This window comes from Vombatus ursinus, unplaced genomic scaffold (genome assembly GCF_900497805.2).
Source record: "Vombatus ursinus unplaced genomic scaffold, bare-nosed wombat genome assembly UNPS02009835.1, whole genome shotgun sequence".
NCBI lineage: Eukaryota > Metazoa > Chordata > Mammalia > Diprotodontia > Vombatidae > Vombatus > Vombatus ursinus.
This window is the reverse complement of record NW_020949613.1, coordinates 2,371,644-2,384,129: the sequence shown is the minus strand read 5'-3', so window position 1 is coordinate 2,384,129 and position 12,486 is coordinate 2,371,644. Positions and strand designations below refer to the sequence as shown.

The 12,486-nt window shown below is 33.5% G+C and overlaps 1 protein-coding gene across 1 annotated transcript in view; it reads right to left on the bottom strand.

Annotated features, from left to right (window-relative positions):
• Positions 1-12,486, bottom strand: part of TINAG (tubulointerstitial nephritis antigen) — a 226,306-nt gene that overhangs the window by 146,721 nt on the left and 67,099 nt on the right. The window contains exon 6 of the mRNA XM_027852893.1: positions 6,657-6,807. Within this exon, the coding sequence (XP_027708694.1) occupies positions 6,657-6,807 (151 nt within the window). The remainder of the gene's footprint in view (positions 1-6,656; positions 6,808-12,486) is intronic.

Here is a 12,486-nt window from a genome sequence, read left to right as displayed (position 1 = left end):
ATTACCTGCTCTGCTTTTACTGGAGAGAATTCCAGCAGGTGTTTGGATAATTGAAGTTTCCCATCATGACTATATCATGCCTCTATGCTAGCTTTGTTATCTCTTTTCTGAATTTCTCATGTATTTCTTCTTTCTGTCTAGGTGGTCCATAGTAAACTCCAATAACAAAATCATTCCTGCTTTTCTCTCCATTGATCATAGCCCAAATGAATGCTAACCCCTCACCTCTTTCCCTGTCTTATTTCTTTTTAATAATGTATAGCCATACAAAGCCATATTCTGGTCAGGAAACTCATTCCACCAAACCTCCATAGTGCCTATAGAGGTCAGAGTTGACTATGTCCTTTAGAATGCCAATTCCTCCTGGTTGTTGTCTAAATCTTGGACATTTGTGTATAGATATTTGAGGTCATGGAATTTACCACTGGTTAACTTTCTTGATTTTTGCATCTCTTAAACTTGTGAGTATCTAAAAACTACTTCTCTTATGCATCGCAGTTACTCTCTAGGACATTTACTGAAATAGGTATACATAAGCAGTTTTCTCCTTCCCTCAAACTTTTTAATTTGGCTTTAGATTTGACTTGCATAACACCAGGCAAATATATGCTTACCAGCCTTTGGTAGGTATATTCCAACTCTGTCTAGAAGCCTGTGATTACTATATTTTAAGCTCTGACCAAGAAATCCAAATCACGTTTACAAACATTAACTTCTTAGCCAGTTATGAGTTTCCCAAATCAGTTTTTTTCTCTTCTGTATCTCTTGCCTTCATGGGCAGCCTTAAAGAAACACCATCTGTGTCCTTATCACCTTCAGTTTCTCACACAAGATGTCATAATCTTTGGCAATACTTTCAAGATTCCATCTGAGAGAAAATTTCACAGGAAATCGTACAACTTAACTTATACCTTGCTCCTTTCTCTTACACAAGATAAATTTATTTAACCTTAGTCCCTTGCATCTCATAAAATATATATATTTCCCCTTTCCCTGACTTAGTATTTCTGTTCCTCCTTTGTCCTAAGAGAGAAATTAAATACGTCATTCAGTAGCAATCAGAGCTGTCAATGTTCTATAGCTAAGTGAATTTTGTGACATAGTTTTCTATTCTTTATGTGTTATATCATATGCTCTTGTGGTGAATATATGGTAGGCCATGGACAAGAGTCACATGGGCAGACACAGATGTGTGTAAGCCTGCATTTTTAGAGGGAACACCTACATTATAAGATTACAGATTCATTTAATAATAGCTGGCATTCGTATACATCCTAAAGGTTTGCAAAGTGATTTACATATGCTATCTCTCATTTGATTCTTTTCAACAACCCTAGGAAGTAAGGGCTATTATTTTCTTTTTTACTATTTATAGATAAGGCAACTGAGGCAAAGAGAAATTAAATTACTTGTCCACAGTCACAAAGTTAGTAATTGTGGATTTGGTTCCAGATCATCTTGACTCCAGGTCAGCACCATATCCACTACACCACCTAGCTGCCTCCTATTTCAGTATATGAGAGTATGAGTTAGTGCAGATTTCATCCCATAGCACACTAAAAAAAAATGACTTGGAGGCCAAAGTAATTATGATGTTAAAAGATTGGATACTAAATGTATCCCCTAAAGTCTTATTTTTAAAAAACAAACTTTTGGGGGGGGGCAATTGGGGTTAAGTGACTTGTCCGGGTCACACAGCAAGTAAGTGGCAAGTGTTTGGTCTGAGGACAGATTTGAACTCAGTTCCTCCTGACTTCAGGGCTGATGCTCTATCCTCTGTGCCACCTACCTGCCCCCAAAAATAAACTTTTAGTGTAATGTAAATACAACTTTATCTGGTTGATTGTTTGATCTTTCTGGTCATTATAATACTTTATTAGACTGTAAGTACACTCAAAAAGTTTACCTGTAAACCCTCATCTAAAGTGAAGTAAGCAAAACCAAGAAATCAGTACACATAATGATTATAGCAATATAAATTAAAAGTAAAACAATAGAAATAAAAATTGAATGACTTATAATTGTAATGACCAAGCTTGATGCCAAAGGAGAGCTACAACAATTAACCTCTTTTCCAACATCAGGGACCATGACGGTTTAACCCCAAAAATATTGTCAGACTTGATGGATTCAATGGTTAATTTTGCTGAACCCTTTTACCCTTCTTTTTTCCCTTTCTTATAAGGAATGATTCCAGATAAGCCATTAGTTAACTTGATTTTAAAAAAAGAAAGAAGAAAACCAAATTACTAGTATCAAAGATAAAAAGAGTGAATGCACCACAAATGAAGATGAAATTAAAGCAATTATTATGAACTACTTTGCCAAGTTATATGTCAAGTTGATAATCTAAATTAAACATATATTTCAATAAATAAATAAATAGATAAATAAACTCCCTAGATTAATAGAAGAATAAATAGAATACTTAAATAACCCAATCTCAGAAAAATAAATTGAACAAGTCATCAATGAGCTCCCTAAGAAAAAATCCCCAGGAGCAGATGGGTTCACAAATGAATTTTACCAATCATTTAAGAAACAATTAATTCCAATAATATATAAACTATTTGAAAAAATAGGTAAAGAAGTACTACCAAATTCCTTTTATGACACAAATATGGCTTTGATACCTAAACTAGCTACAGCAAAAACAGAAAGAAAATTACAGGACAAATTCCTTAATGAATATCAATGCAAAAAAATTAAATACAATAATAGCAAGGAGATTATAGCAGTATATCACAAAGATCATGCACTGTGATTAGGTAGAATTTATGACAGGAATGAAGGGTTAGTTCAATATTAGGAAAACTATCAGCATAATTAATCATATTGATAACAAAAACAGCAAAAATTATATAATTATCTCAATAGGTGTAGAAAAAGCCTTTGACAAAATGCAATACCCATTCCTATTAAAAACACTAGAAAGCATCGGAATTAATGGAGCTTTTCTTAAAATTGGAAATAGTTTCTGTCTAAAACCAAGAGCAAGCATTATCTGTAGCAGGAATAAATTGAAGCCTTCTCATTAAGATCAAGAGTGAAGCAAGGATGCCCATTATTACCATTATGATACAAAATTGTACCAGAAATACTATATAATATGTGTGTGTACTAGAAATGTTGTATTAGCTATATAAATAAGACAAAAAAAGAAATTTAAAAAGATAGACAATGAGGAAACAAACTATCACTCTTTTCAGATGATATGATGCTAAACTTAAAGAATCCTAGAGAATCAACTAAAAGAGCTAGTTGAAATAATTAACAACTTCAGCAAAGTTGCAAGATATAAGATAATACACATAAGTTATCTGCATTTCTATATATTACCAGCAAAGTCTAGCGAGAAAGATGAATTCTATTTAAAATAACTGCAAACAATATAAAATACTTCGGAGTCTACTTGCCAAGACAAACCTAGGAATCATATGATTGCAATTGCAAAACACTTTTCATACAAATACAGATCTTAACAACTGGAGAAATATTAATTTCTCACAGGTTAGATCAAGCCAATGTAACAAAAATGATAATTTTGCCTAAAATAATTTATTTATTCATTGCCATACCAATCAAACTGCCTAAAATTATTTTATATAACTAGGCAAAGTAGTGACAAAATTAATCTGGAAGAATAAAAGGTCAAGAGTATCAAAGGAATTAGTAAAAGATATTAAGCAAGGCAACCTAGCAGTACCAGATTTCAAAGTATATTACAAAGCAGTAATCATCAACACAATCTGATGATGCCTAACAAAGAGAGTGAAGGATCAGTGGAATAGATTAGTTATACAAAACACAGTAGTAAATTACCATCATAATTTAATGCTTAATAAGCCCAAAGATCCAAGCTTTGGGGGCAAAAACTCAATATTTGATAAAAATTTCTGGGAAAATTAGAAAGAAGTTCAGCAGAAACTAGACCTAGACTAGCACCTCACACTGTATAAAGTCAAAATGGATAAGTAATTTAGACATGAAGTATGATGTCATAAAGAAATTAGGGGAGCATTGGAAAATGTACCTGTCAGATCTATGGATAAGTGAAGCATTTATAGAGGGGATTATGGGAAGTAAAATGGACAATTATGATTACATGAAATTAAAAAGCTTTTACAGAAACAAAACTAATACAGCCAAGATTAGAAGAAAAACAGGAAACTGGGTTCTTTTGTTTTTACAGCAAGTTTCTCTTATGAAGGCCTCATTTGTCAAATATAAAGGATCTTAGCCAAATTTATGAAAATAAGAGACATTTCACAGTTGATAAATGATCAAAGAATATGTATAGGCAGTTTTCAGAAGAAGAAATCAAAGTTATCAATAGTCACATGGAATAATTGCTCTAAATCATTACTGATTAGAAAAATGCAAATTAAAACAACTCTGAGACACAGTCACACCTATCAAACTGCAGATTGGGTAACATGACAGAAAAGGAAAATGACAGATGCTGGAGGGAATGTAGACAAATTGGGACACCATGCACTGTTGGGGGAATTGTGTACTAGTCCAACCATTCTGGAGAATAATTTGGAACTATGCCCAAAGGGTTAGAAAACTGTACATATCCTTTGACCCAACAATACTATACTAGGTCTGTATCCCAAAGAGATGAAAGAAAATGGAAAAGAACATATTTGTATAAAAATAATTATAGCAATTTTTTTCATGGTGACAAAATAAAATGTTCTCTTAGAATGAGCTTCCAATCATTCTCCAACCCAGCTTCCCAACAGTATAAGCCTTCATGTTAGCTGACTCTATCATTGGCTTCTTTAGCAAGTTCCATCACAGTTGCCTTGTCCATTATTCTCAGTGCCTCAGTGACAAATCAGACCCTCCTGGTAAAATTCCCTTTCTGGCAATCACGAGCACAACAATCCTAATTTAATCTTCCCACAATCTCCATGTAATTATTTCATTTACCATTTTTGTCAATTTTAACCTTTCAAATTTTAAAAACAGTGAAATGAAAATGATGCAAAGGTCCCCAGTGCCTTGCAGCCTCAGTTATTCCTCTGATCTTTAACAAGTCCATTCATATGAGGGGTATTTTTCTATCTGGTCCTCCTAACAGATTGTATCTACCCACATTTTAACAGAAAAACTGCATTTGTGAACATGTGGATTTTCTCTGGGTTCTTTGTACACAGAAGTTATTTTTTTATGCATTCCAGTAACCAAAGTGCTCCTTCATAGAAAGGGAAGTTTCACATACTAAGTATATAAAAAGGAAATGCAAAGTAATCTGAGGGAGGTAGTGAGAACAAAACAACTGAGAGAATAAGAAAAAACATGTAAGGTAGCACTTGAGTGTAGTTCATATTAGCATTCCAATGACAATCCCCCAGCCAAGTTATCTTCACTCTTTATCTCTTACATCTTCTCTCAGAAACCCTTTACTCATTTTCTGTCTATCAAAGGACCTTCTTGGGGTTCTTCACACATTGAACTCCATCTTCCACTGTCCTCTGTGCTTTTACATTGGCCTTGTCCTCCCTTATCACCTAACCCTTATAGAATCCTTCTCTTCCTTAAAGACTTAGTTCAAATACTACTCTCTAAACAAAGACCTTCCTAATGTCCACAAGTTCTGTGACCTTCCCTCCCCAAACTAAATTTATGTCTATTTTGTGTGGATATTCATATATGTACATCTCATCTTCCCTGACAGAATTTAAGTTCACTTAATTTTCATATTTGTCTTAGCAGAGTTCCTGGCATATAGTAGACACATAATAAATGTTCTTGATTAATTAATAGATAGCTTTCTGTTTTATGAGTCTATAGCAGCTTATTAGTATGATGATACATAAACAATCAACACATATAGATTATCATAAAAAACCCAATATTTTTAAGGCATGTCCAAATGGAATTTACTTAACTAGGCTAATAACTTTCCAAATACCTACATGAAGCTGGCCAGGATTTTTGTGGTATTTTCTTTTTAAAGATAAACAATATTTACATTCCTCATAAGTTATCAAGCCACTCATAAGCTTATTTTAAGTATTAAAAAAAATTGCCATGACTTGGAATGTGTGCATTCATCAAATGGTGTGATTACAGCACAGCAAAATGTTGACAGATATAAAAGGACAGCAAACAATTTCATGTAATAAATCATTCATCATGTTAATTCAATTCAGTTCAGTTCAATAAACATTTCCCTACACTGTCTTTCTGCCACTGAGACAATATGGTGCAGTTGCAAATACTTTAGCCTTGGAATTAGGAGAGAAAAGGGTCTAAATGTTACTCCAAGTGTTGGTATGACAATGGGCAAGTCATTCAACTTCTCCTCTTCGGTTTTTTGTTTGTTTCGTTGTTTTGATTGGTAAAGTGGAGAGATGCCTATGGTACCCACCTCATAGAACTATTATAAGGATCAGATGTGACAATATACTCAATGTACTTTGCAAATAGTAAAGTGCTATGTAAAAGCCAACTATTACGATTCAATATCTGTGACAAGCAGACCATTGTTCTTAGCACTGAGGTAGACAATAGAGTTTAAATAAGATCTCTGTCTTTGTTGATTTATAGCCAATAATCAAATACACTTCAGTATTTGAGTGTTAATTCTAAATCTAAATAGTTTCCATAAGAAGCTTGCAAATATATTTTGGGCTGCTATTTACCCACGTTTTCTCAGGTACCACCAAGCTTTGTCAATGCTCCCTCCTTTGCATCCATGCCGATTCTTGACACAGCAAGAAATCAAATTCTGAGGGGATAGATTGGCTGTGTAGCGACCATTGGACTGAATTGCTATTCGATCAGCTGCCACACCTGGTTGAAAGAAAGTATTGATGCATATTAAAATATAACACTTTGATTCATATTTATTGTACATAATACCTTATCTACTATCTTTCCAACCTATTAAAATGTAATTAAATATATTATATCAATTCCCTTCAACTAGAAATAACTATATCCAAAGTAGGCCAGAACCCATACAAGGTAGGTGTATTGACCACAGATGGTATTTCAAGGCTGTTAAGAAGAGATATTCCACAGCATACTTCAATGAACTTTAACAGCATTTATCATCTCTTACTTACACATTAGTTTTTTTATGATGTGTTTGAAACCTATATCACCTTCTATTGCTATCTGTAGACACAGAGATCATCCAGTCACTAAAATCCACATAAGAAGTCTTAAAGACTGCATTAATCTATTATCTCACCTTCTTTTCCTGGTGTCAAATAATGCCATATACTAGATAGGTAGAGAGATAGAGAGAGAGAGAGAGAGATAAAGAGAGAGAGAGAGAGATAAGTATAATGATAGTTATATATTATTTAACATGTATTATGTAACATATTGTATGCTATATATTATATAACCTAATAATAATACAATAATAATCTATGTATAATGCTTATGATTTTTACAGAACTTTTCTGATAGTAAAGACCTATGTATATTAGATACCCCAATCAGGTTGCTATATAAACATATCTGAGATTTATAGCATCAACTGAAACTTGACAGGAAAAGGATCAAAAACATAAAGTCCTCATATATACCAAAATTTTTATAGCAGCACTTTATGATAGCAAAAACCTGGAAACAAAATAGTCTTCAGTTGATTGAGGAATGACTGAATAAATTTTGTTATGGAAATATAACAGAAAATTATTGCTATGTAAGAAATTATTAATAGAAGGAATTCAGACAAATGTGAAAGACTTGTATAAACTGAGTAGAGTGAAATCATCAGAAGAAGGGGCAAATGTGCAAAACTATGATGATGTAAATTAAAATGACACTGAACAGCATCTGATTTCACATTAAATCTGGGTCTTAGGGGACTGGTGATGATACAGGCTATCTTCATCTAAGTAGAGAGGTGGAGTCTATGGGTACAGAATATTACATACAACAAGAAGCATCGTTGGTATGCTGATTAGTTCTCCTACATCGTGTTTTTTTTAATTTTTTGTTTTTTAGGTTTTTTTTTTTGGTTAGAGGAGTAAATTCAGGAGATGGGAAGGTAGAAGAGAGAGAAGGGATGGAGACAGTATGGCATTCTACATGGAATGCTGGAATTGGAACTAGGAAGACCTGAATTCAAATCTTATCTCTTCCACTGTGTGACCCAGGTAAGTCACTTGCTCTGAAACTCAGTTTATTCATCTGTTCAGTGATGGATTCTAGCTCTAAATCTCTGATCCTAGGAGTACATCAGAAATGACTGTGATATTTAAAAAAAACAAAATAAAAGACATAAATAAAATGACTCCCCCCCCAAAAAATAGAAAGTTAAGATAAGGACTATTCTCAAATGATTCTCTTGATGTGTAGCAAGGAGGATTTAACTCTCATTTAGGATTAAAGATTTAGACCTATTGACTCAGAAGGGACACTCAAGATCATTTAGTCCAACCCCTTCATTTTATAATTGAGGAAACTGAAGGCCAGAGAGGTAGTGACTTTCCCAGGTTCACAAAGACACTAATAAGCAGCAGAGGTGGGGTTTGAACTGAGTGCCAAGTTCTATATAAATAAGTATGTATTTTTTTTACTAGACCACTTCTCTTCCCCTAACTGCCCTTGCTTTACTTTAAACTTTGCCTTTTGTAACTTTCCTCCATCATCCTCTCAATGTGGTTGTAAATTTCTGCTGTCCAAAATTGCTTTTGTAGTCAGTCTCCTCAAAATGCTCATTTTAGAAGAATCTCCATTTTTTAAAAAATTTATACCTAAGCGTACCTATCCTCATAAGCTCCTCAATTCTTTTCACTGTGATTTGTCTGAGGTCACATAGGTATAAAACAGCATACAAAGTACCACCATTATTCTTATATTCCAGTAACTCTCCATTCAATTTAAAATCCAATTTTAAAGTACCTCATTTAAAGTACTCATTGCCTTAAAAGTGGATGGTTCAGGACAAGGATTCAGAATCAATGAGGATTTTTTTAAGATTTAAAATTACCCTTTATTTGGTCTAAAATTTAATATTTTTCAGTGAAATGCAATTGAAGTCTATGGGTTTTCTATTGGTTTTGTTTAGTTTTGTTTTTAAAAAGCCATATTTCTACAAAATATACCCCATCACTTACCCAGATATTTCTAAATCTCAGAGTAATTAGCTCAAATTTACAAGTAATATTTAGAAAAAGATCAGAAAGCAGAAGAATGACTCAATTCATTTGAAGTTGTTTTCATCTCCCTGATTTAAAAGCTTTATTGAGCATTACCCATGGGGCACATTTGCTTGTTATCTCTGTTTAGTAGTTGCTGTCTAAAAGTTTGCCCTATGCTGCTCCCTCATTCTTGTGAAAACTTTCACTGTTCAAGCTTCTGCCATTCAGATTGAGTTTGGTTTTTCCTCATAACTAGCCTCTTTTTTGCCATATTTTCTGAAAACTCCCCTTTTGTCCTTCACTTCTCCATTTTTCTCAATCATTTTTCTAATTTATTTTGGCTGTTGCTGCATTTCTTAACTATCTAAATCTTTATGAAAAACATTATATTCTTATTATAGTCTGATATCCTACCTCAGACACTTACTAGTTCAATAACCCTGATCCACTTAATCCTTCTGTGTCTCAGTTTCCTTACCTGTGAAATGAAGATAATAACAGGACTTATCTCATAGAGTTGCTGTGAGAATCAAATAAGTGCTTTGCAAACCTCAAAGTGGCATATAAATGCTAGATATGTTTAAATGCTAGCTATAAATATAATATGTATTTATAACATATGATATATTATTATAATATAACATAATATAATGCAAAATTGTGCGGTGTATTGTAGATAGATAACTGGTCTTAGAACTGGAAAGATATAGGTTCAAATCCACCTCTGACACCTACTGGCTATGTGACTCTGGTAAATTCATTTATCCTCTCAGTACTCAACCTTGTTATTTTGCAGAGACAGTACCAGTTTGCTTTGAAAGAGGGCATTTCCACATTTAAGAGTTCTCTATATCAATGAAATTACATGTCTGGTAACTACCCACAATGCAATGCAGTACAAGACAATATAGTGTAAAGGTACTATATTAGGCACCTAATATATTTATGGAAATCATTTTGATTAAGTAAAGATATTCATCTATTGCCTAAAAGCATGGAAGGGAATAGAACACCAAACAAACAAATGTGATAAAAGAGAGAAGAAAAGGAAGTTTGGAAATGGTGCAGAACATAAGCCAACAAGTGGTTCTATAAAGCCATAGGAAAATAGGAAATGGGAATGTGATGTTCCCAAAGATTATCCCTGAAAGGGGACAGATGGGTGTCAGAAATAATGATTGAATGGTTAACAGAGACAAACATTGCTATTTTTACAAGTTTGAAGAGCATAGTATTTCTTTTAGGGCTAAGGCCTTTGTGCAAATCCAAAGAGTGACTAAAAAGTAACATGACTTTAAAAGCAGTCATTTTTGAGTGACTAATTACATTAATGTTGCCAATGCTCAAATCTCTCTTTGGGATTAGACCTGGCCTCTAAGGTCCTTTCCAGCTCTCAATTTGTGATCCTAAGATTGTCTTCAGAGATTGTAGGTCCGTTGTTTGGTTTTACTCAATTCTAATAAAACTCATACTATGAAGGTGACTTTAATATTTGGAAACAACTAAAAGGCATATGGAAACAAGACCAGCAAATCAGGTGGGTGGTCAAATTGAGTAATATGATTTCTAGTAAAAAGAAAGAAAAAACTATGATATGACTATAAAGAAATGAGATGATTTTATTCATAACATGTCAACTGACTATAAAAAGGACAGCAAAGAAAGAGTTCTGGAAACGCTTTGAACAACAGCAACACCTTGGGTAATATATTAGACTGCAAACCCATTGGTAGTGAGGACTTTTTTTGCCTTTTTTTTGTATCCTCAGAGCTTAGTATAGTGCCTAATGGAATTAGTAAATGCTTAATTACTGACTTGTTGACATGTCTAGCCTCTCAAGGAAACTTCTTAAAAGGATACAACACCCAGTGAATGAGCTCTAGTATATTTCCTTTAAAATTTTTCTTAATCTAGTCAAATATTTTCAAATATGTGAAAATATTTTCAAAATGTGTTTTTTAATATGAAAGAGAAAATGCATATTTTCACAAGTCCATATTCAGCTTCATATTTCTGTTTCTCCATTCTTCAAAATAACTTAATAATCATTTATTCAGTAAACAAGCACTTCCAGCATTTCAGAAGAGGAAGGCCTGAGTTCAAATTTGGCTTCAGACACTTACTAGCTATGTGACCCTGGGAAAGTCACCTAATCTCTCCATGCCTCAGTTTCTTCAACTGTAAAATAGGAATTATAGTAGCACACACCTTCCAATTGTTAGGATCAAAGGAGATATTTTTAAAGTGCTTAGCACAGTGCCTGGAACTTAGTAGGTACTTAATAAATGCATGTTTCCTTCCTTCCTTTCTACTCTGCCATGCACTGAGTAATAAATACAAAGATAAAGGTAAGATAGCCCCTACCATCAAAAAAAATTAGTTGGGAGATATGATGTACCATGTTCCCAGATAAATAAATATAGGACATATGCAGGATGTACCAAAGAAAAACAAATCAATGTACAGTGGATTGACAAGTGATTTGGCAGAAAGGAGAGAAATCTAAGAAATCAGAAAAGGCCACCAAAAGGAAGTGGCACCTGAGCTAAGCCTTCAAAGGAGTTGAGTGTTCTAAGAGGTAAAAGGGAGGGAGATCATTCCACTTTTGGGGGACTTCTTCTGCAAAGACAAAGAAGTGGGAGTTTCATGAATAGGATACAGGAAGTAGTTTGTTTTGGCTTAAGTGAAGAGTGAACATCTAAGTATAAAAATAAGCATTAAAATTTTGATAAAGGGGCAGCTAGATGGCACAGTGGATAGAGTTCTAGCCTTGGAGTCAGGAGGACCTGAGTTCAAATCCGAACTCACACACTTGACACTTACTAGCTGTGTGATTCTGGGCAAGTCACTTAACCCTAACTGCCTCACCAAAGAGCAAAGAAAAAAATGATAAAGATAAAATATATCATGTGCTCTATTATTCTATGTGTAGAGTTATCTTCCAAATCCAAAAGTTTGATCAATTGCTCAATCAATCAGCAGTGTATTTATTATCCTTTGCCTCTCCAAAAAGAAAAAGAAAGTGAGGGGTAGGGTAGGAAAAGCTTATATGTTTGATTTATTTTTCTTTTAAAATTAAACTCAGAATGGGAATATCAATTTTAAGCATATAAATCTGATAGCTTACCTTAAGCATGAAGTAGAATTTTAAAGATATAACCATTATTTAATTTTAAAAATAATAAAAATTACAATTATATTCTGTAACATTGGCTGTAGTAGAATGCTAGATTAGGACTCAGGGGACCTGAGTTTTTGTTCAAAGTCAGCTACTAATTAACTATATTACTTCTCTAGGTCTCTGTTTCACCATTTATTAAATGAGATTGGACCAGATAATCTCTGAAGTCCCATCTAACTCAAATACCCT